This window comes from Rhea pennata, chromosome 5 (assembly GCF_028389875.1).
Source record: "Rhea pennata isolate bPtePen1 chromosome 5, bPtePen1.pri, whole genome shotgun sequence".
NCBI lineage: Eukaryota > Metazoa > Chordata > Aves > Rheiformes > Rheidae > Rhea > Rhea pennata.
The window spans coordinates 15622736-15647612 of NC_084667.1; the positions used below are offsets into that span (position 1 = coordinate 15622736).

General features: G+C 39.8%; 2 protein-coding genes across 3 annotated transcripts in view; one reads left to right on the top strand and one right to left on the bottom strand.

The window, feature by feature from the left end:
• Positions 1-11844, top strand: part of ZNF106 (zinc finger protein 106) — a 44519-nt gene extending 32675 nt beyond the window's left edge. The window contains exons 16-22 of the mRNA XM_062576323.1: positions 552-743; positions 2219-2281; positions 3200-3319; positions 3803-3874; positions 5384-5455; positions 6073-6219; positions 7248-11844. Of these exons, the coding sequence (XP_062432307.1) occupies positions 552-743; positions 2219-2281; positions 3200-3319; positions 3803-3874; positions 5384-5455; positions 6073-6219; positions 7248-7304 (723 nt within the window). The 3' untranslated portion in view covers positions 7305-11844. The remainder of the gene's footprint in view (positions 1-551; positions 744-2218; positions 2282-3199; positions 3320-3802; positions 3875-5383; positions 5456-6072; positions 6220-7247) is intronic.
• A 1363-nt stretch (positions 11845-13207) lies between these two features.
• CAPN3 (calpain 3) overlaps positions 13208-24877 on the bottom strand; it is a 31261-nt gene continuing 19591 nt past the window's right edge. Inside the window, exons 15-23 of one of the 2 annotated variants that reach the window (XM_062576324.1) lie at positions 23084-23185; positions 21668-21745; positions 19813-19870; positions 19247-19311; positions 18472-18540; positions 17847-17925; positions 15921-16037; positions 15534-15592; positions 13208-14725 (exon numbers count right to left, since the gene is read on the bottom strand). In XM_062576324.1, the coding sequence (XP_062432308.1) occupies positions 14699-14725; positions 15534-15592; positions 15921-16037; positions 17847-17925; positions 18472-18540; positions 19247-19311; positions 19813-19870; positions 21668-21745; positions 23084-23185 (654 nt within the window). In that variant the 3' untranslated portion in view covers positions 13208-14698. The remainder of the gene's footprint in view (positions 14726-15533; positions 15593-15920; positions 16038-17846; positions 17926-18471; positions 18541-19246; positions 19312-19812; positions 19871-21667; positions 21746-23083; positions 23186-24877) is intronic. The other variant, XM_062576325.1, reaches the window with a different exon arrangement.

Here is a 24877-nt window from a genome sequence, read left to right on the forward strand (position 1 = left end):
TATATTTATCCTTGATAGAAAAAAAGGCAACATCTTACGGTTCTGTCAAGTTGTCTTGGCTTGAGTGATAGCATCCTAGTAAAAATCTTAAATTATTTTCAGATAACTCTTATCTTAGATTTTCCCCGGCATAGATTTCTTACTATAAAAATATTTGCTCTTTAAGTATCATGGAATATCCCAGCTGCATTAATTTCCCTCAAGGAAGACAGAACAGAAATGTGTATGTACCTTTATGTTTTTCCCCTAATCACTGCAGAATTAGTGCTATTTCTTCTCCTTGCCCTAACTTGTAAGGAGTATTTAATGGACCCCTGCTAAATGCTTTTTAAGACAGAAAATCTAAACCTTTCCTTGATTTGGAAACTTAGCTGTTTAAAAGTAACTCTTACCAACTACTGAAACTGTGTGTTACTACGCTAAAATCAGATGCTGTATCAAATGCACTTCAGATGCCATGACAAGTACAGCATAAAAAGGAGTCAATTATCCACTTGTTTTCAGTAGCAGGATATTAATTCTTAAATATCTTTCTCACCTGCCTCCAACAGAACAACAAGCAATTTGATACCTTTGAATGCCATGGCCCTAGAGCGGTGAGTTGTCTAGCCACGGCTCAGGAAGGAGCACGCAAGTTGTTGGTAGTGGGCTCCTATGACTGTACCATCAGCGTGCGAGATGCTCGGAATGGGCTGCTCCTCCGAACGCTGGAAGGTCACAGCAAGACAATACTCTGCATGAAGGCAAGTGTCTTTGAACATGCATTCTCAACAAAGAATGCTTAAAAGAGTGGGATGCTTTTTTTTTATTATTATTATTTTTCTCCCTTTTCATCTTCATTCAGTATGTTATAGCAGGGAATGGGTGGCTTTTCTGTTTTAAATTACAAAAACTGAATAATTTGATAAGAAAATTGTCTCTGTCTTGCTGCCCTATCTGAAGTTCCTGGCAAAACCACTGCTGTTGCTGTATGGAGGTGGCATGTTTCTTTTAGATTGCTAGAAGCTTCAGGGAGTCTTGGAAAACAAATTTGCCAAAATAGGAGACTGGAGAGAGAAATTGGAGGGAAAAAGGGAAGCTAGCTTTCACATGCCTCAGTACACAAACCTCTGTGGAAATTGGAAAAAATGTAACTCTAGAAAGATATTCTTCCTTTTTAATAGAAAATTCAGTGTTTATTCCAGTCTAAATAATCTTTTATATAAATTATGATGTTTTTATACTATTTTCATGTATGTCATAATATTTAAGGACTGGGCTATGATTTCTCTGCTTGGCCAAGCTTTACATAATGTAGAGTGTCTGGATATGTCCCGTAGCGCTGGATTCTGTTAACTGGATGTGTGATGTCTCCAAAATACTCCATTTCACTGCTCTTCTGTGTTATTTTTGTTGTTTCTGTCTGAATGCATGTGGAGACAGAATGGTGCAACTTTAAATATAAATGTTTTGTGTTTCTAGAAAAGGCCCCACAGGCATTGTAAGCTATTAGAGGGGCTTGCAGAGCAGGCTGTTTTCCACGTACTATTCCATGGCTAATTTAATCCTGAAGTGAAAGCTTTTAGTAGATACCTGGTCAGTTTTTTGCCTTTCAGTACAAGTTGGTTTATGTGCTTGCCTGAGTTCTTTGCTGTGAACGCTGTCACCTAGCAATAGGGGATGAGTCTTTCTTAAACTGTATCTGTTGTCCTTGATATTGTGGAGTGGTGGCCCAGCCTTTTTTGCCCTGCGGACTGTCTATCCTAGTTTAGCTTTTATGATAGCTTACAGATGTCCCTTCTTGATCCATGATGGTGATGGGTCATCCTTTCTAGGTTAGTACCTGCTGGGAGCACTGTCTTTAGTGTGTGACCACAGAATCAGTGCACAACAAATCCAGTATTTCCAGGAAGCACTGGGCTTTACTAGGCACGTGCAGTGCAGCATTCGGCATGCAGTTCATTTGGCCCCAAATCGGCTGCTTAGTTGTCTTTGAGAACAGGTTGTGGGCAGATTGGGTTGGCCTGGTGAGCTGCAAGTTAACATGTTGGTTCTAAAATTCTAATGTCAATTATAAATTGTCAAAAGGTATCACTAGGATAGCCTTTTTTTTAATTAAGACTGTCTGAGGAAGTGCTACAGTGCAACTTGGAACTGAACGGTGTCAGAATGCTTCACTTATTTGTTTCCTTATCTGATACAGAAAATAAACTTTTTTTTTTTTTTTTTTTTTTTAAAGGTTGTGAATGATCTGGTATTTAGTGGCTCCAGTGATCAGTCTGTCCATGCTCACAACATTCATGTAAGTCATATATAAAGTAAAAATGGCTTTTGCTGTTAAGACACTGAAATCCTGTGCTATTTGGAAGTCAGTATTTCCAAAATTCTTGACTCACTGTTGGGGCAGGCTACTTTCCGAAAAGGGTAGTAGTATGGCTGTTTTAATATATCTAAGTACTATATAACTAAGAAGGGGCACAGAGGGTAAAACACTTAGGGAAACATCCATTAAGCATACTGACTCTTGCAATACCTTCTTATTTGGCAGTCTTGCTTTTGCCAATTACTTTAGAAGTGCTGAAAATCTGGAAAGAGTTCAGAACAAGGCCATGAGAGTGATTTTTCTAAGAGTTTCTTTCTTACGGGAAAAACTGGAGGAACATGAACTGAGTGTTTCAAACAAGTTGATTCTAAAATCGTTTTAATACACAGGAATGCTTTTTCTCCAGCTGGGCATTCCCTTCCTCTTTTAGCCCATCTTTCCTCTGTGGTAGCACAAGCATTCATGTGGCTATGCAGTGAGTTAAATTAAGAAATGTATCAGACTTAAAATTCAGTTGACAAAAAAGGATGTTTATTTCTCTGTATTGGGCAAATTTTTTTCCTGATCCTGCTTCTTATGGCTGCATAAATACTAGTTTTGACACAGTACTAGGGCAGGATGGTGGGAACATGTAGCTAATGATGGAAAGAGGGGGAGTGCTGTTTTTCAATAGTGGCGTACATTTCTGTTGAACTGGAACAGCTATGTGTTTTAGCTTGAGCAAAGAAAGGGCTGAGTAGTATATGATTTTCCTTAACAGGAAATAGAAGCCTAATGAAGAGTGCTTCTATTGTCTGGGTACTAAGGGCTGCAATTAGCTATCCTATCTAGGTGAGACTAAAATTAAGTTTCGAGAAGATGGGGAAAGCTATTTGCCTTTGCTTTGTCTTGGCACAGACTGGGGAGCTGGTGCGGATCTATAAAGGCCATAACCATGCAGTAACAGTTGTGAACATCCTGGGGAAGGTGATGGTGACTGCCTGCCTAGATAAATTTGTTCGTGTTTATGAACTACAGGTAAGAAAATAGAGAATTATTAATGAAATTTACCTAATATATATTAGTGTCATTAATGGTTCCAGAGTCGAATAGAAGTGTTTATTGGTTCCTGGCCCATCCCTGTCTTTCCCGTCACTCAGAATATACAGTCCTCTTCACAGCCAATAAACCTGAGTTTTAAAGAAAATGACTTCTACATTTTGTAGAACCAAAGTCATCCAAGAACCAGGTTTATTCAAGGATAATGAATGCGCAGAGAAGTGGGGATATGTCAGTTTTCTTTACTTGAAACACTAAGTGTTTAGACAGAAAAAGGTTCATATGAGGAATGCAAGCAACACAGTAAGCTTTCATGGTGGCTATGAAGTTTGGTATCCACTGGGGGGTTTGGATGCCAAATACTCAGGTGACTGCTCTTAGAAGCATTGTGTTGCTTGCACATCCATGAAAAATACCTGTAAAATACTATGCTATTAAATGTCTGTTTCTGTTTCTTTCAAGTCACATGACCGCTTGCAAGTCTATGGAGGCCACACAGACATGATCATGTGCATGACCATCCATAAGAGCATGGTAACTGGCTTCTTTTTTGTTAGTCTTCTATAGAAAGCTGTCCTGTGTATGCTTGTGGAAATTACAGTTTGGAGGGGAATTTTTGTTGTTTTATTTTGTTTGTTTTGCAGATAACAAAATCAAACAGCTCTCTGACTTTGTTAAACAGAGGAACTTAGAAATATCAGCCACGAATACAGCTTGCTATAATAGCTTTGTGTTTGGGGGAAAAACAGTTGTCTTCTAACTTACTTAGAACTATAGTTCCCTTTACGGTGATTGCATTGAAGAGTCTAGAAATACTAAAATATTCCTTCTTTTAAAGTGTTTCAGTTCCATTTAAATTCTACTAAAGCTAGTCACACAGATGCTAGAGAAAAACATCACCCACAGTCAGACCTCTGTTAACTTTGAAAGAAGCTAGGCGAAAGGATGTGGTTGATCTGTGTGCGCAGATTCCTTCATGCATCAGCAGGATAGGGTTCAGATGCACTCCTGGATATCTACTTGCTTAAAATAGCCACTAAAAGCACTTATTACTGCCTTCATATACAGGAGTATGTTCCCAAACTTACTTTCAGATTGTAAAATAAGACATGCAGTAATTACCTATTATAACAAAAGAATCAAGTCTAACAGAGCTGACCAACTACTAACTGCTATACATACAGTCCTTGCTTCAGTTTTCCTGTGGCTGAGATGGTGAGCTAAGTGCACTCAAGCTGAGCATCTTAGTGAAGAATGAAACAGTTTTCTGTAGTACTCTAAATAGTAAGATGTAGTCCCTCACCCAAAGTATATAGGCTTTTATATCCTGGTGATGAATTTCCAAGAGGCAAAAAGACTTGAAACAGATAACAAGTGATCTTCAACTTGCAAAGTTTTCTGTATTTTGTGAAGACTTCTTCCCTGCTCCCCCCACCTTAATGAATAACTTCTATAGTTATGTGCATCTATAGAATTATGTGCATCTAACATGTTTTTTTTTCCAAAGGACAGTTTTGCACACAGCTTTTGCCAAAAAAAAAAAAAAAAAAAAAAAAAAAAAAAAAAAAAGTGGTGGGAGGGGAGCTGGGGAACTTATAGGATATCATTTTAGCTACCTTCTCGAAGTCTGTTTCAACTTTCTTCCTGAAATCCTGGTGTTTTTCTTCCCTCTTCCTCCCCCCTTCCTTTCTGCATATACATTTAGCTGTTAAAGTCCTGGAAACTTGACATTTCTACCTAAGGGGTGTTCTGTTCGTGTTTTTTTTTTTTCTTTCTTTTTTTTTTTTTTTTTTTGTTGATTGATTTTCCCGCCCCCCTCCCCCCTGGTGGACAACATTTCTTAGTTAGTAGGTTTTTGTAAATTATAAATTTAAATCTTAAAAGAATTAGCTTAGACCCACTTTTTAAATTTTGGAGCCTTGTGTGTTTTGTTGATGTTTGGTTGTTCACCTGGTATAGTCTACCCTTAAGCCTCCTTCAAAATGCTACTTCATTTTTTTTTCTGTTATTCTCAACATTCTTTTCATAAATTTTCTTTTACAGATCTACACTGGATGCTATGATGGTAGTGTCAGAGCTGTGAGGCTTAATCTGATGCAGAATTATCGTTGCTGGGTAATGAGCAAAGTGATTTTAGTCTTCCTTTGCTATATTCTTGGACTAAACTGATGATGGTCACAATTCAGTCTTGCATAACTTAACTTCTAATTTATTATACTTCACTAATCTTTTTAAAATAACTGAAAACATAAAACTAGTTGCTTTTCTGAGTCTTTTAGTATGTGTGCACACTTTGGGCAAGTCAATAATATGTAAAAGCTTTAGATAATGGCATATAACTTTTAAAAACCCAAAACTCCAGTTAAGTTGCATGTAAAAGTAGATTTACTGTGCTAAATAAGATGAAGCAATTAGGAATTAAATGAAACTGAGGTAAGCTTAAATTCTGCAAAGGTTTAGTTCATCTTTTCCTCCTCCCCCTTTCTTTTTCTTTTTTTTTTTTTTCCCCCTCTAGTAGTCTAGGCTGGGCTAGAGGCAGGAAAAAATTGCTGTAAAGCTATATTTAAAGTACTAGAGACCACTGAGAATGAAGATGGAATGAGAAGGTTGAAATCTCCATAAGAGGAATGTGTCTGTGAACAGTGTGGGTAGAATATTGTTAAGTTGCAAGAATAAAGGAATTAGCTAAAATTCTTTCTCTCTGGCTTATGCTGACATGATTTTTCCACCAGTGGCATGGATGTTCCCTGATCTTTGGAGTTGTGGACCATCTGAAACAACACTTGCTAACTGACCACACCAATCCAAATTTTCAGACCCTAAAGTGTCGTTGGAAGAACTGTGATGCTTTCTTTACTTCCAGGAAAGGTTCCAAGCAGGTATGTGCTGGAAGTAATGTGGTTGTATTTAGTAGTGTAATAGAAAGGTTAAAGCCCCCAGGTGTTAAGTAGATACTGTGATCATGATTGTGAGACTTGCTCCTGAATCTCTTTAAGATGGTTAAATTCTGCTAGTCTTAACAGGCTTAACAGAATATAATTATGGTCGGGAAAGGCTAGCAGAGGTCAACCTGTGACTGATGAAGAGAGCAGCTAAGTGTGGTAGCTTGAAATGTGATTGGTTTGAAATAGTGTGATCTTAGAATCTGATCTGGAAATCATTAACATTTTGAAATGGTAGAAGTAGTTCTGGTAACTATAATCAAGAGTTCTTCAGGTTTTTGTAGTAAAGTTTTATTTTTAAGATGGACAAACATCAGTTTGGATATTTTTTTTTATAATCTTAACTTACTGTTCACCCTCCTCTTGCCCCATTTTTGCAGATGCAGGATGTTGTTTATTCTTCGCATTAGATTGGTTTTGCTTAAAGATTAATAAATGTAATTACAAATTTCTGAGTAAATGTTAGCACAGATGAAAAAAAAGAAGAACTAATGGGAGGAGGAAAAGACCAGTGAAACCCGCATGTTACCCCTTTGCAATATAAACTACCTTCTTGTTGAATACTGTTCAAAGTACATAATGGAAGGCAGTTTCTCTGAGAACTGAAAAGGAGAAGTAGAGTCTTTAATTTCTTTCTAAGCACTAGCTTTGGATATAATTTATCTATCTGATACACCCTTCTACTTAGAAAGGGAGCTGTTTCTTACTTGCCTTGATTCTCACATACGGTAGTATGTGAGACATATGTATGTATGTGTGTATATATGTGTGTGTGTGTATATATATATGTATCTATATGATTTAATAGCTTGGTGTGGGTTTCTAGATGTGTTAAGTCAGTAATTTTCTTGATCTAGAGTGCCATTTTTGTTGAGCTTTCTAGAATCCTTTGCAAAGATGTGGGGGTTTTTTGTTCTCAACTGACTACTTTTTTTTTTTTCTTTTTTTTTCTTTTTTTTCCCTAGGATGCAGTAGGACACATTGAAAGACATGCTGAGGATGACAGCAGGATCGATTCATGAAGCTTTTCACCTCCCACATTGGGAAGTAATTTTATACATCAGAATTATTCCAAATAATACCCATTTCTTACTCCAATCTTTTCTCTTTTCTTTTCCAACTTGGAGTACAAAACGGGAGAGGGGCTGAAAGGCCTTGCTACAGAGACTGCAGGTTGTATTGCACTCTGTAGAAATAAGGTTTGTCTATTAAGACTTGGTCCAAATGGAAGATTCTTGCAAGTTTTTAATTCATTGACAGATAAGAATATCCCCCCTCTTGTCTGCCTTGTTTTTTTGAAGAAGTATATCCTGAGCGTCTTTTGGAAGTCCAGAGGGGTGTTGAGAACTTACATTACAATAAGTGCTGGTGTTCGCAAACTCACCTTAAAATCTGTTAAATGTCTAACTAAGACATGTCTGTTTTTATGTTGCATCCAGTTTTTTAGCCAATTTTAATAAAATTCTGCAAATAGAATATCAAAATTCTGAAAGCGTAACCTGAATATCCAGTGTATGTTTTGGCTTTCTTCATAAAAAGAAAAGGTATTTTATGGAGAACTGGAGTAAATCAATTATTATTTTTTTTTAACGGTAACTCTAATTTATGCCTATTTTTATTCCTTGTCCAAAAATTGCTGTAACTGGCACAATATATACAGACTGCCCTCAACATTACACTTCCTAAGGTGTTTTTAGAGGAAAGCAGTCACTTCGTGAAGAGGTGTGCCAGAGAAGCAAACCAACCAGAATTACAGCGACAAACTAGCCCACTTAGGGATCTTAGTCTCTTTAAATATAGGTACCTTTGTACAGGAAAGGAGGGACTGATATCAGCTCTTTTGTTTTACAGTTAAATACCAGCATAACCACTGCTATCTTGATACAATATAAGTTGGATTCCTGATTTTATTTGGTAGCTCATCTTGCCAAATTGTTTATCTTATCAGTGAGATCAGATACGGAATCTTAATGACTGAACTTGTAGTCCTGTATCTTCACAGCATAGCAAACTAATAGAAATGTAATGGCATGAGGTGTCTAAGTGTATCCACTTTGGTGTATTGTTTCTGTTGTGCTGAAGCAGGATTTTAGAGTCCAAAGTTCTCAAGCAGAAGCTGGGGTTACAAAATGCACATCGCATGGAAAAGAATTATTTCTATAGATGCATGTAATGTATCACAGTAAAGCTGCTGCTGAGGAGAGGACTGTTTCTGCTGCGCAGGGCTCCTCTGCAATTGCCCCTTCGGATGGCGAACTTAATTTGTCCATAAAATACAGTGAAACATGCTTCTTCCATTTGAGATATTGTCTTAAATCATGAAACTAGTTTAGCAAAGAGCTTTTTGTTCACTTTTGCTTAACCTGCAGCTGAGAATAAAAAAGCAGAGGTTCTTTCAAACTGTATCCAGGCAGTAAAGACAACCCAGTCTCCAAAATGAGCTGCTTATAAATTAACATAGTGCTTTTCAAACAGGTAGAATGTACTCATTTCACTGCGTGTTGCTTTCACTGCTAGTTTGAGGCTCAGACATGCCAACCTCAGACTAAATACATTTTATAGCCTTGTTCTTTAATCACAAAGAAACCTTTTTTAGGCCAATAAAGTGTCTGAGGGAAGCCCATGGGTGTTCTGCTGTGATGCTAGCCAGGAGACCTTAGGGCTGTCCCTGAAGCACACTGTTTTTACGCTGTCTCAGCTAAGGAGTATAATTTCTCTGCAGTTACTTGACATTGGTGGTTTTTCTCCTCAAGAGAGGCAGAGATAAATTAAGAATGAGATACAGTAGCATCCTACTTCAAACACATGGGAATCCTCGTGGTTCCAAAGCTCCTGCCTTGTTTTTTTTTTTTTTTTTTTGTGGGAGTGTTTTTGTTAAACTGTTGGGAGTAGGGAAAAGAAAAACAGTATGTGACTTGGACCTTGTCTGAGGGATTTTTAGCTTTTTTTTTTGTGTGTGTGTTGTTTTGTTTTTCAGGGTTTGTTTTGTTTTGCCATGGTCTATGGATGAAGCAATTTAAGAGATGATCAAGATCAGGGAGTTCTCCGAGTAGAATAATCATTTTCTGATGCAGGCTGTGTTGCTGTAGGGTCACCCAGAATACTTTTACTATATATTTTTTTTCTTTTTTTTTTAATGACCTAAAAGCAGAAGACTCTGCAAGACCTATAAACCATTTCCAAAACTGTTGATATTTGAGAGTTTTTGAACCATAAAGAAGGGAGCATGTAAAGGTGTGGAATAAGCAGCGTGAACTTTTCAAGCTGTCCTTTGTAGATGTGGTTGAAGTGAAGGTGTGGAACTGTGTATTCTGAGAACAAGCATGTGGAGTGTTTGTGGTGAAAGCGGGTGTGTGAGAGTAGATTTTGTTTCTTTATCCTTGCAATTCTTCATAGTCCTTCAGGTGATGACTTTGTTTTCAGGAATGCATAAAGATCCTTCTCATAAGTGCTGCAACAGATAAAGTTACTACACTTTATTTGCATTCCTGTTTGCTTATAGGGTTTATCTTTTCTTGTTGGTATAAGCAGGCTTCCCTTTCTTGTAGTCCATTTCAAGATATTTCCTTATCTGTCCTTGAGAACAGCCCTCCCCTAAAGGCTGGACTTCTGAAATCCGGCTTTAGCAGTGATGTCTTTTGTTATTTGGTAGGTCATATCAGATATATCAGATGCATCTCAAGGATCTTAAAATGAGTAAGAGGCAGGGAAATTGCAGAGCTGGATGGGTGTGTTAAAAAAAAAAAAACAAAACAAAACAAACAAAAAAAAAAAAAACGCTTGGGGGCTCAGAGAAAAATGTTGTGCTGCTTTGTTGTCCTGAGGATCCCTTGAAAGGACAAAGCTACAAAGCTGTCCTGCAGATGTGAAATTCCCCAGACATCTTTGCAGTTCCCATTTGTTCAGCTGGAATTGCATGCGGCTTTCGTTAATGGCCCTTCGCTCCTCCTCGAGGCAGTTGCACACAGTAGCTGGTAAACTCGTGCATTAGCCTGACAACCATTAATAATGTATCCACTCCAGTCTTGCCACTTAATTAGGATTCTGCCTCCTGATATACCTCCAAAGAATGGGAAGTATTTCTAAGCTTTGGAAAGAGTAATATTTGCAAGGAAAAGCAGTACTGCACATCTGAAGCCTATATTCAAGATTGTTTTTGTTTTTTATGCAAAATTTTATGTAAAATGTTGTGGGTAGAAGACTGACTAGAAGGGGGCTTTATTTTGTTTTTAGCTGAGGTCTGGGGGATTTTTTTATTACTCAATTTCGGAGTAATGCGCTCTGGACTTTGTATGTGTCTGACTAAGTATAGCAGTCCTATTGGGGAGCAGGCCAGCATTTTCCTCCTAGCAGTACTGACATTGTGTTTAATTAAGCTATGGCCCTCCGTGCTGAATATAAAGTGCTCAGAGCTATTGTACTTTGTATGATGCAAAGAATGGGCCGTGAGTTCCTCGAATTGGTTATGTTGTTCTCTTTAAAAGTGTGAGAATTCATTGCGCCTTCCATATGGCGGCTTCTACCCCCGCTCAGAAGGGGCCTGAGATGCATAAAATTATCGAGTAAACCTATTTTGTGTCACAAGAACCTTCCCCCCCACCAAATTTCCCCGCAGGTATTGAATCACAGGGTGATGCTGACTTTGGTCTAGATCCTATGTTCCTTTTTGCTTCAAATCACAGTGGAAAATAACAGCTGACGGACAGTGCAATACTACGTGGCCTAATGCCACGTATACCTAATGCTGCTGCTTCAGGTATACGCTAGCGACTTTTGCTCGGCAAGGGATATTTTCCTAGTTTGGTACAAAGCTGCCTGCCCCTCCTCTGTGCATGGAGGGAGGCGGGAGGGGAAGCTGTCAAATCTCGTGGTACAAAGGTGCATTGAGTAATACCCCAGCTTCTGTTTGCCTGGTATAACCTGTGTGGACTGCGAATTATTTAAAGATGCTTTGTCAAAGCGTGAGTTGACTACAAAATAGCAGGGGTTTGGTTGTGCAGCATGTTTGAAGCAGTGCAGTTTTAAACGCACATTTTCAGACTGTACACTCTCATACTGCTGGATCAAGATAAACAATAACTGAAAACTCTGACTTGCAATAAATGGTAGGTTCCCAGGGATAAACACGTGGTTTTAAGAAAATACTGTTTCCTTTTTAATTAAAACACAGGTACAGACGATTCCCGGTTTCCAGGATTTGTATGCTACTATTACTCATACAGTCTGTTTTCCAGAATTGCAGAATATGTAAGGAAGATAAGGAAACAGTTTCAGCTATTGTTTGTAAAATATTTACTAGTGAAAGTAAAGAGCAAACTGTGTAGGTAATGTTCTGTTATATGCACCTGCCAGCTTCTCAGTTTCACTTTGCTGTAAGTGTTAAACAGTCTTTCTGAAGAATGAAAGTGGAATAAAACAACATAACTGAATATTTAATAATTTAAGCTGTGTAGCACGTGCACAGATTGACCATGTGTTCCTCTTTCATTTTGGTACAAAGCTGTGAGCATAATAATGAGACTTTACCCAGCAAAAACAGAAAAATAAAATAAAAGTTTCTTATATGGTTTGTCAGCCTGACTCTTCTTTGTTTGGAACAGAATGGTTCTTTAGTAAGATGCTGTAGAATTTCACTTTGTTCCGGATTTTTTTTCAATTTTTAAAGAGGGCCGGATAAAATCCGACAGGACGGTTTGAAGCTGTATGTGCCAGTGGATTACCACCAGCACCGGCAGGAGCGCCGCAAGCTGCTGCTCCCGTGAGCAGGATGCCAGGGCAGTGTAGTTCAGGAGGGGCAGCGCGAGCTGTGCGCCCAGCTGGGCCTCCGCCAGGGCGACGTACGAGCTCCCCTGCTTCGTGAACCTCTGCGGAGGGGGGCTCTCGGAGCTGCTGGTAGCTCACTCATCAGGACCGTCTGGGATGCCAGTCAAAAATCCTGATTGTGATCTTTTGACTGCTCGATTTTGTTTCTTCAAGTACCCCAACAGAGAGCTTCTCAATGCCATAATTTTTAATGTGAAAAATAATAGTTTAATGGAGATGACGGAGGGCTGGAACCCAGGGCTCTTAGTATTCCAGTCATCTGGAAAGCTTAATTTTGGTTAAAGCAAAAATTGGTTTTAAAGGAGAATAACTCTTCCTTAGACTAATCATAGAATTTTCTTACTCCTAAGAGTAGTAGCTTACAGTGCAAGACAACATTAAGACCTTGTTGTAGCCAAAAGTTATTTTTTTCTTAATCTGTCAGTTAAATGTGCTACTTAATTGAATAACTTCCAGTGAATGCAAGGATTCTTTTTTGCAATTGCACTTTACAGTAGTGGATTGATTTGGTTATTAAGCAGATGTTCTCATCTTACAAGTTGCATTTTTAAGCCTTCATAAATGTTTAAATGAAAAAAAATTGGAGTTTTCATTTGACTTGCTCCTTTTCAATAATGTTAAAATTGAATCCGAAAGTAGAATGCATTTTTTAAGTACTGAGTACAGCAAAAAAATATTTTGTTTTGTGTACACATGCATGTGGCGAGGGCTTTCCCCTCAGTGAAAGGTTATCCTGGCAAAGCTGATCTCTGTAAACCTTTTCTTTTTCCTTCCATTTTTGTCATCAATGATTCATCAATGATTGACCAGTTCTGAAAGCCTGTTACCCATAAAGCTGATTATAATAGAACCTCTCAGCTCAAGTGTTTGCTTTTAATGCTAACCAACTAACTTAAATAACTAACTAGAAAGTATTTGAGATCTTAGGCTGATTTCCTATTTGCTTTAGAATTTCAGAAGCTGCTGTATGTTTGAGAGAGTGGTGGGAGAAGACTCACTGCTTCATTACACCCTGTTCCTTTGTAAGAGACCTAGAGATGGCCAAAGCCTAATTAATTTATTTCTAGTGAAATAAATGTAGTTATACATTCTAATAGTCTTCTCCAAATGACCATGATATCATAACGTGTGTGTGATTTTCTGTATGTCTAGAGTAGAAAACATATTTTCCAGTAAGGAAATAACAATACTGTCAGGAAATATTTTTATACCTCATCTTGAGTGTAGTATTAATCATTATGATGGTGGATAACCTATACCAAAAACCTGCTACTTATTTGCTCTTGATATTAGTAAAGTACTTCTTAAATTTATTAATCCATTAGAATTTTTTGCTAAGATACAATTAGTAATTTTTATTTCCTCCTGCGATTGCATCAAATCTAGGGAGCCAGTGTAATAAGGAAGTTTATTATTAGACCATGGATAGATGCACCTTCCAGAAGATCCTCAGATCTTTGCTGGGAATAGGAAGGCAGGGAGGAAAAGGGATTTATCAAAGAAAATTTAAGCCAGCCTTGACTTGTGCACTAACAGAAAAATCCCCCAAATTAATAACATAGAAATGGAGAAGACCATACAATAATAAGAGATAATAATCTTACTTTCAAATCTGGAAGTAGTGGATCTAATGTGACATACCTTTCACTAAGCTACAAAAAAGCTGAGCTTTTAAATAATGACCAGCAGAAAGTGAAGGACTCTAGTTGGGGTATAGCTAAAACATATTTTGAAGTTAAAGCAGACTTCAGCTGTTAGTCATTCCATTCAAAATACTTTCAACAAAATAGGACTCTGGAAAAAAAAAATCTATATTTATATGTGTAAGAGGTGTTTTATTTCTGGAACTGCAAATCAGTTTCTCTACTTAGAGAAAGCAGTTAAAAAAATCCAATATGTAATTAAGATAGTATTGAGATATTAGAAGTGTCTGAGAGCTCAATTGCTCAGTTCTGACACTTGCTGGGGCGCTCGACCAAGTTTTTAAAATGTATATGGATACCAGTTTCTTTTGCCTGACTTCCAAGTTTCTAGTGTAGCAGAAAACCAACCCTCACAGCCACATCTAGAACATAACTGATTGAGATGTATAACCTCAGTGTAGATCTACCACAGCTTCATGTGAAATGCTCAGTTGAATTCATGAAGATGCTACGGTGATTGAACCAGTATCAGGACAAAGACTAGATGACAGATTACAAGGTGGTAGTAAATACTTTCACAGTTCAGCTACAGTTCCAGCTTTGCCTCTGTACTGACTTCGGGGGAAGACTTCTAGCTGCCAGCCTAAGCAGGATACTGGTACATGCTCTGCGACTTCACCATGCAGAAAAAATGTAGCTTAGCCAGAAGGAAGTTGTTGCTCAAAGTAAAATGCCAGGAGACGATACAAAAGTAGTTACAGAATACACGTGCTAATCTCCCTGCAGGAATACGGTTGCCTCTTTTTCCGAGGCACTGTGCTGTTCATCTCGGCAGGCGAAGCCCGTGCGCGAGGAATCGTTCTTGTTTGCGTGCGGGGATGAACGGAGCTGGCTTCGTTCAGCAGGTATCTTGAGTGCGTTCTTGATGCTGCTGGCAGATGGCTCTGGTGTTACGCGTACATCGTGAGCTGCAGCCACTAGAAGAGGAGTGAGTTAGAATTAAAGAGGAGAAGAAAACTTGTTTTTATTGAGGCACAGAACTTAGTGCAGTAGGAGGTGGGGGCAAAGAAGGGGAGAGGAAGCAGGGCAGGCAACTGCTCCATCTGTCGCTCCTTTTCGTGGTCTGGGTTGTGCTGCGTGTGTGCACGCTGACGGGAGAGGAACAGCTTTAGCTCTATTAAATGCCCCTCTCCATTCCTTCACTGCTTCTTCATGGCTATGCTCCTTTTTTATTGTGTTCTTCCCGCATGCACATATATGTGCAAATGATACTCGTACAGCTCTTAGTTACACATTTGTGGCTCTCCCTCCTCTGGTTTTCAAATTTGCTCTGCCCCCAGCCAGCGCGATTTCTGCATTATTATCAGGCCTGGTTGGTCTGGTTTGATTAAAAACAGTTAAGAACTAAATTGACCCCCCTTATCAGTTAAATATACTTTATCTTAAATGTGTTAATTAAATTGCCTCATAAAAAAATCTTTCAAAAATGTTTTGAAACATGCTAAAGATGATATCAAAAGACAGTTATCTGCCTCCCAGTTGTGTACGTAAGCACCAACTGCAGTCTTGTACGACAGCTGAAGCTGGTGGAGCATGTATATATACATACATTTTCTATGTAAAATCAGTAGCAAAATTTTTGGCAGGTTTTGTGGACTCTTACCAATGGGATGACAATTTCAGACCAACTTTCCTAGGGTTCCTCAAGAATGTGTGCAATGAATAATTAGATTAAAAATCAATATCGTGACACTGTGTTAGAACTAGTGGAATAAGACTATTTACCTCCAGGACATTGAGTTTAATGATTCCATCTCCATCTTTATCAAAGGCCTGGAATGCTCCTAAAGCAATGAAAGAAAAACAGGTGGAATAGAGTAAATCACCGTGCTAGCAAAAAGTAAAGATGATCCCGCATCACAAACCAAATTATGTTCCCAGTGTGCCATGCAGCTTATGCAGAGGTGCATTTACTTGGTTACGAAGTATTTCTTCTTTAGCTAATATTGGAAAAATACAACGGCTTTTTTTCTTTTGGGTTCGTGTGAGATGGTTGTCATATTCTAAAACCAGAAACGGACACTCGCACTTGTATCGGCTTTGGTGCGTTAACCGCAGCGAGGCGTTTCGGGGGGAGGAGAAACGCGGCGGGGCGAGGGTGGAGCCACTCACTGAACATAGCGTCCAGTCGCACAAAGCAGCAGATGAAGCTGTCAAAGTCAATGTTCATGTTCTTGTCCGCGTAGCGCATGGTGATGATGTCGTAGAGCTGCTTGTTGAGGCGAAAGCCTGCAGGGGAGAGAAGCGGGGCAGAGCTGGGCTGCAGCCGCACGGCAGCGCTCGTGCCGCCGAATCCCGGAGGAAAGGTTTGGCGGCCTCGAGCGCTTCCCAGGCCCAGCCTAGGCTCAGGAGGGATGAAATACTACTGCAGCCACAAAGTAAAATGAAATGGAGCTAGAAGGAGCCTCCCTGTGTCAGGCTATTTTCTTAAAACCCAAGAAATATTCTGAAATTAATATTTTGGAGTTCCAGTAGCATATCAATTACCCCATACTGTAAACAGGAAGAGGACTCTACTCCAAAGAGCTTAAAATTTAGATTGGTCTGATAAGAGCGAAAAACAAAAACTGGGAGATGGAAATACAGGATGAAGTTGCTGTGCACAGTTCTGCAGTGACTGAAAAATAGATAAATGAGTAACTCCTTGGCTTGGTGTTACCAAACTACAGCACGTGGACTGATGTAATATGCCACATAACTTCTCTTAAAAGGGCTTGAGTGATTCGGGCTCTGTTAGTTGTTGGCTAAACGTAAGGTCATGCATGGTCTCTAACCTGCAATGCTGAGACTGGATTTAGAACTTTTTATTGTAAAATGTGTTCAGGGCGGGAGGTATTTAAATAAATTATTTTACATTGACTTCCCTAGTGAGAATGGAAACCTTAAAAATATGAAATGACCCATGTTTCTCCTGTTGCAAGAGTCCAAATCCAGATTAATGAATAACAGAGTTACTGAGTTTTTGTAAAGTAAAATACAGCCATCTGTTTGTATTCCTCGATGAACTGTTACTGGTAACTGTTTGATGTACCAAGATACCAGTGGAATGGAGGCACACTGAAATCATCGCACATAAGTTTATAGTGAAACTCCTCATTTTCTGAATGAAGAAGTCATCTTGTTCTCTTAAAAAAAAAATAGGAGGTGATGAATTTGCTCTGGGAAGCTGGCTGTCTACAGAAACAAGCACCCCAATGCATCGGAGAGAAGCAGCAACGCATGTTAATGGTCTCACTTTGCAAGATGAATTCCATTAATTGCAAGTGTTACAAAAATACTTTGCTGTTGTTGTGCAGGTAGAAGAAGAGACTGAGACCACAGTGGCTCAGACTCTTTGCTCCCTGGCCAGTCCCCAGCTACTGCATGATGTGGATTTTCAACAAGTGCTGTGGATCTGCTCTGCAGTCTGAGCCAAAAGAGATGGTACGGCCACCTCCACGTACAGCCTAGCCATTGCTTGAGCAGGACGTGATGCCACGTGAAGCAGGTCAGGATTACCGAATAGCTAAGCCGAGTGCAAACTATTCCCGTCTAGATCAGTGCTGCTGGCGGAGGAGATGCCTGGTGCTGCCCGTTGGCCCCCTCAGGCCAGTGCTCCTTGCGGCCAGGCGTGTGGGGAACAGGGCTCTGCCCTGTCACAACTGCTGCCTCGGGCTGCAGGAGCGGGGTGCCGGGGAGATGCACAAACTTCCTATTGCAACATGTCCCCTGCTCGACCGTGTAAAACACGGCGAGCGAGAAAGGAGGTCGCATCAGGTTCATGAGAGCCTGCCTGAAAGAACCTTGCAATGGCAAAGTATTGTTCAATAAAAAGTGCAAAGAGTTGAAGAGATTATTTTGTCAGTAGATTTTGTCCAGGCGCTCTGGATGTTTGAAAACCTCTGTTGGGGAAAGTGATTTTGGAATTTCTCTGGGGTCTTTAGAAGGCTGCACAACATTTGTTTCCACTCCTTAACACAGCAACCTAGCTGAGGTTTCACCTCCCTCTGCTCCCTCCTGCTTCTTCAACCTTTGGGTATTGACTGCTTAGGGAAGTACCTGCGTCGTTGACTGCATTACGCATCTCATAGCTGTTAATCGTTCCAGAATGATCCGTGTCATAACGCTTGAAAATTTTCTGGAAAAACAAAAAAATAAATGCACAACAGAAATAAAAACTGGGAGGTAAGCCCTAGGCTTTAGGCACCTGAAGGTTTTGTCATCTGCCTTATATTCTCCTACTGGGCAGTTAAGGTGTTAGCACAGTCCCGAAGTGTAATTATTTAATCCTGTGCTGTGAAAGGCAAAGGACACTTTCTCTTAAAGACTCTCCTTGTTTGACTTGAGTTTATGCTGTAAATCCTCTCTCAATTGTCGTAATTGAGATATTTGCGAGGCCTGGATGTAGTTCTCATCACCCTCTTCCTCCATCTTGTGTGCATCTATTACGTTCTGGTGAGGGAAATCTTATGCTAGTGTTAGAGCTCCAGAGATGTAAGTTATTTGCTTAGGCTGTGAGTAGGATGAGCAAAGTCATTAATTTTCTTTTTAAAGGCTCATTTATATATATTTTTGAGCATTTTTGTTGTATTATTATGGTGCACAGAGAGAGATTTGTTTTTCCTACACAAACTTTTGCACTGTTGAAGTTTTGAAGAACAACATTGTGAAAACTCAGCAATACCTGCCAGCTTTTAATCTTGTCCCAGAGATGACGAAACTCATCAAAGTTTATCTTCCCCGAGCCATCTGTCTGTGGTGCAAACATTCAGGTAAAAAAATATTTTAAAGTAAAATTAGTAAGTCTATAGCCACTGGGATGACAGGGAATGAATGTGAAACCTAGTTCAAGATTTCCTCAGCATTAAGAGCTGGCTGAAGTGTTCAGTAAAACATTTGTGAACATTTTTGTTGAATCTGAATTGTATTTTGTTGTAAGAGTATGAAGTACTATTTCCTTGTGTAGAAGCAAACATGTAGTAAAAGAAAGATGTTTACTCCTCTAGCTATTGTAGGTGCTAATCATACAGTGGAACACGTAATACATTATAAATGTAAAGGTAAGAGAGAAGTACACGAAGTTTGTTGGCAAAAACCATATATGTGTTGACTAGGCTTAAAAAAAGACTATATCTGCTTTAGTACATAAGCAAGCCAGTAACTGATAGCTAAGGGGGGGGTATGATACTGATGTCTTATTATGTAGTTCTCTGTTTTGAGATATTTTCATTTGCCATCTATGCTAATGCTGAGATGACTGGAATTAAGATGCACCAAACCTGGAACGCTTTGTGTTATCTGGCTACAGAATATAAAGTACTGTTTTGCTCCCCCAACTTACTGACTCGCATTTGACATGGTTCAATACCAAGCGTATGTAGGAGGAGTGACATGGGGAATAATAAAACTCAAGTGGCCTCGAGTGGTGTCAAGCACCCCCCTTCACTGGAAAAGGATACATCCATCAAAGCAATCATGCTGCGGCAGGACTCCAGTTCGAATCCTTCTGTCTTTAGGTCCTTATCTGAAATGAATGATTGCAGGTGAGAACAGATCACACAAGTCAGCAAGTGCCTCTTAGTTATGACTCTGTTCAAACTAGAACCAAATCTACTTCTGTTATCTTTCAAGAAATGAGTGAGAGAGAAATCCAGAAAGGCTTTTGGCTATTGCTTATGAATTACAGATGAGCTTTCTTGAGGTGTTCTATACAATTTTAGTCTGCAAACTTCCTGAAAACTCTGCACTAACTTCTAGGTAACTAAGCAAGGCCAGGGTCAGTGGGCTGAAGTTTGCTATAAAGGGGAAAAAAGTCTGCCTCTCCATTAGTTTTTTGTTAGTTTTTGTAGAGACTGTTATCACTTGTAGCGATCATGTTTTGAAAAGTTCAGCCTGCTAATGCCTCAGACGGGAAGTGTAACGAGGTAACTTGTTAACTTGAAGCCATAAGTACTTTGGGGAAGGGGGGGTACTCCATATCACAGATTTTTTTCTAAGAGTTATTGAAAAGCACGCTGAAACTCACGTTTTTTTACAACATTATTGAGAACATTCCTGAGTTCTTCAGCATTGATCTCCATGTCCTGGTGAGAAAAGTGGTGAGAATGCTATTAGCTACAACATTCATTACTCAGCAAATCATTTAATAGATGGATATCCTGAAAGAATTAGGTCTTTCTCTGGTCTGGCATGTGCTTTAAACTAGAAAGAAGTCTAGGTTCATATAAACATTGGCCCAAATCTTTCCCTAGGCTGCAGCTACATCTTTGGTACAAAGCAGATCAGAAGTTACCATCTAGCATTTATGTGGTTATCTACATTGCTTAAAGGGTCCTGCTGTCTTGAGGTTAACTTGCTCTATCTGATGCAACACTGCATACGTGTGTTACCCTGAGATCCACAGCCTTCGGTTCTACCTCTCACGCCTCTGCCCTAAATGGAAACTGGGTCATTTTGAAATAGGGTGAAGACCAAAAAACTGAAAAAGATGATTTAAACCCTTCCTGCTTGCTCTTTGTCTGCACTATTTTCTTCTTAGGTGACACTGAGGATCAGGCTTGTTCATCGATAATTGTTCATAGATAAGGGGGAAAGCAAAATTGTATTTTGTTTGCCTCCATGTTTCTACAAGCTTAAAATTGAAAGTAATTGCCTCGAAGTTAATGGCATTATATAGGTGGAAATCAGTGCAAGTCAGAAGGGAAATGGCTAGACCATGGGCTCTGTGTACGCTGTCCAAGGAGACTGCTGGCAGCTCTCCAAGAAGGACTATTTAAATGTGACTTGTTAAAAATGTGGGTTTTGGCCAGAAGAGATACTGTGCAGGAATGTCTATCCTCGCCTGGACTTGCGTTGATTTTTCAGGGCACGTCCTTCACTACTGGAATGACGGAACAAGTAGAGACTAATTGCATGTGTACTAATATATTTTGCCTTCCCTCTTGTCTAATGCTATTTTTCCTCCTACTCTCAGAATTAGTAAGAGGAAGATACGTAAACACTTGCGATTAAAAACCCCCAACAACACAACTTTACGAATTATTCAAACACTTCCTGTTCTCCACAAATTAGTTTTTTGATTTTTCGGTCTCGCCTTACAGGTGGAATTATGTCACCTTTACTTTCTGAATGTTTACAGTGGGTTGAATCCTAGAATTGCCGTGATAAACGACTTAGCTATAGAGTCCGAGTCTGAAGCGCTGGTTCCCGTACGTCGTTCTGCGCCTGTGCCCCGGGGGTGCCTCTCTGCGGGAGTGAGAGCAGCTTGTTCTTTGCCCAGTCAATCGTTCTGCTGCTCAACTGACAACCAGATAACCAGTAAAGCTAATTAAGCTTTCATTAGTCAATTAACCTGTCTTCAGGGAACAAGATTAAAGTTGCCAAAGCTACTTTATGTGGTTTATTAAACTGTAACTAGAAGAACAACCAGTAATTTCAAGCTACTGTATAAGCCAAAAAGCCAAGTGTGAAAATATTCATATCCTATTACCAGCCTCTTGAGTTATGCTGTTCTTTGATCTGCTGCTATTTTTAACTTCCCTAATTAAGCGTTTACTGGAGAGCGCTTTATTTTTAACTTGTTTATATGTTATGCAAAGTTGTTCAAGAAACCCTGCATAGCTTCAGGTAGCCGTAGTAGAAGTAAAAAGCTGAATTTAAATACGACTTCCTTGCATGCAGTGAAAAGAACAGTCACGCTGCCATTCCTAAGTTATATGTATGTCTGAGGACAGCTGTATACGTTACTGGATTTTGATTTGATTGGATTTTGCTTAGCTTGAGATCTCAAAGGAGATTTGGCGAATCTGTGAAGCGGTAGATAGCTGCTGTGATTTGAAGGCTGGTTTGAAGGCCCAGGTAGGGACTGGCTGAGTACTCACGTCCCCTGCGATCTGCCGGAAAATATTCCTGAACTGTTTCTCCTCTTCGCTCGCCTCGTGGGTCTTCACTGAAGCACGCTGAAAAGATACATGCAAAGAAAATATATATAAGAAATTAGCCCCGTGGGAAAGAGAAAGGAGTCTGAGGACGGCTCAACCACCCTTGCTCTGAAACAACCTCCTAGCAAAACTGGAGCTCTTCCGAGGAACGTGTCATCATCCTGGTCCTTTCCCCGTCTAGAAAAGGGTTAAATGTATTCCTTGGTGAAACTGCTAAGTTTTAGCTTCATCCTATTGCTTTCATTTCTCTTGGAACAAGTCTAAATGATTACTTTCAGTTCAGGATGTTTATCTTCTGATTTTGTATTTCAGAACATTATAAAGGAGAAATTTTGAACAGAAAAGAAAAGTCTGCTCCATAGTCCTGTAGGCTGCGAGTTGACCAGGAGGACCCAGGGAGCTGAGAGTGCTTTCTAATGCGAGAGGCCTCTTTCTTAAGACAAATATCCCATCAGACTGCTTCGCTTTCATCACTTTTCTCTTTATAGGACACATGCAAAGGGCAAGCCTGAACTCCAAGGCTGATACCTAAAGTGCACTGGGAAAAAACTATACTTTAAATGCTTTTTTCCTCTAATGTTGTTAAATTACAGGAATTATGTGCAACAAATTAAGACGAATTTCTTGGCTTATTTTTGTTTCTCTGAACACAATAGAAAGTTAAGGTGTAGTCCCCCCTTCACTGCCTACATGCTCTGGCAGTCTTGCAGCAAAACAGCAGGGACACTACAAGCCTTGGCTCCAAACACCACAAGCAGGTGGCTCAGGATCTGGCTGCTCTACCTCAGGTCCCTCCTCTGCCTTCTGGGGACACAAATTCCCTGTTTTTTTTGTTTTTTGATTTTTTTCCCCCTGTCTGGGAGTGAAAGAAAAGCAGAGTGCAGGAGCTCTTTGGCCACTCGGCCCTTTTCCACGTGGTACGGGGCTGCACCGTTCATAACGGGGAGAAGCCGTGACCAGAGCCAGGAGCCTCGTGAAGCCTCCCCTGCGGGATTCGCCCGTGTGCCCTCTGTAAAGCGGGTACCGCTTCGTGCGGCTGAGTTTTAGTGGACTGAACTTTGCTTGTCAGGGGGAAGAGATCTCTCAGAGCCTGGATCCTTGTGTAAATGAGAGCAACCTGGAGTTGTTTGCAAGCAGCTGCATCCTCCAGCACAGGCATTAAATACCTAAAAAGATAGTCTCTGTTCTCTAAAACTTGTTAGACCACTTAAAACCAATGCAAATGATGTTAAGATCTGATGAAAAGCCGTTAAGTATCTAAGGACACCTCTTTGCCCCACCGTGCTCTGCCCAGCCAATCCTTCATGCCAGCCAGACCATGCTCTATTTTTCTGCCTTGCCAGTTGCTGCAGAGACCTTTTTCTCATCTAGGCTGTTTTTATCTTCATCTTTGCCAGCGTCTTCATCTGCTGTCAACTCCTTATTGCTGTTTGCTCTGTCAGAAACAAAGATGATAGGCTAGAAGAAGAAGGAAGAGAGTAAAATAGAGGAAAAGAAGTGGAAATTACACAAGAAGTAGCGGGGAAAGTTTCTGGGCCGCCCATTCTGCGGTAAAGTGCATGCTGAAACAGCTTCTACCCCTGACATGGCACCAAATAAGCCACAGCTGGGAATGTAAAACAGGAATCTCTGAAGTTACTGCTCTTTTTCGTGCTAAAAAGAAAGCTGCAAAACACCTTGTGCAATCTTTGGCATCTAGTTTTCCTGTCTAGAAAGCAAGTGACAATTTAAGCTTCACTTTTCTTTCTTTTTCTTCTCTTTCTTTTTCTTTTTTCTTTTTTTTTTTTTTTGGGGGGGGGGTAATGCCCTTCTCTATGAAAGGCAGTAGCACTTAAAGGAAAAGAGAATCCAAATCCTACAAACAAAATGACTTTGCTGTATTTCTGTAGGAGCTTGTTAACTATGTAAAGCTTATGTTCTTTCTCTGTATTGATTCTTGAAGCATTCAGCTGTAGGGAACCACATGCAATTGGTCTGCTTTAGTACATTCAAAGCAAGGACAGCTGCTACAAGATGCAAATATTTGCTCCTATAGTATTGATTAGAATCCACCTATCCCTGAGATTAAAATGCCTGATTGCATTTTCTGGGTCTTTTTATGGGCTGATCTGCTTTACGATGTTTCATGGATGATTTTGGGTATATATGAAAGAGGAATCCAAAATGGAGTTAGCCACATTAATCTTCAGAATATTTCCCTTGGGGGCCTTTTTGTATCCTTCCCCCTAACTAATAATTTTACTTGTAGGCTCAGAGTGCATTTTTGGTTGCTAAGTGAGTTGTATAGAGCGGAAATGAGTATCCAGGACATTGGTTAGCAGAAACCTTGGGAAAGGAGAGTAGCCGTATTAGACACTGGAAAGGCAAGTTGAGGACATGTATCTGGAGAAGGGATGGTTTTCACTAGAACGGGAATATCTCGGTGTCTCTGGAGGGGCGGAAAGGAAGGCCAGCTGCAAGTCAGGCTTATAAAGCTGGGAGGTTTCGCTGTTACCCGTTTCTCTGAGCGAGAGGAGCATTTCATTAGATTAGTATTTCATTAGTAGCTATTTCATTAGATTTTAGTATGAGAAGACAACATCTTTGCCTGCTGCAAACAGCCTCTTATCCTGTAACTAGATCAGTTTCCAGATGCAGAGAAATCGCTAGCAACAAGAAAGACCTCAGCTGCTGCTGCATGCATTGCGCATGCTCTTTTCCTCGCTGGCACTCTGCGCATTGCCCAAGTACCCACCTTGCCCTTTTTCTTCTTCTGTACAAAAAGAGAGTTAAAAAAGTGTTTATAAACAGAATTGTAGATTTTGGCCAGATCATACTGAGTGAGATAATTAAAGCGCTATCTTTTTTTTCTTTCCCTTTCTTGCATTTATTTTTCTTATTCATCTATGTTCATACAGTTTGCAAATTACCCATAAATTGCATATTGAAGGATAGGAATGGCAGAACCATATCAAAGCAGTGGCCCATTTCATGTGGGGCTTTGTGCACATGAATAGAATAAAATCTCTGTTTTCAGCTTTGACTCTTTTGCTCTTCTTTCTCCGAACCAGTCTGGGCTGCAGAGGTTGAATTTTGTTATTTGAAAGGGCAATTAAATTCCACCAGATCTGGGGAGCTGTTTGTCTGTTACTGTGGCAGTAAATAGAAAGG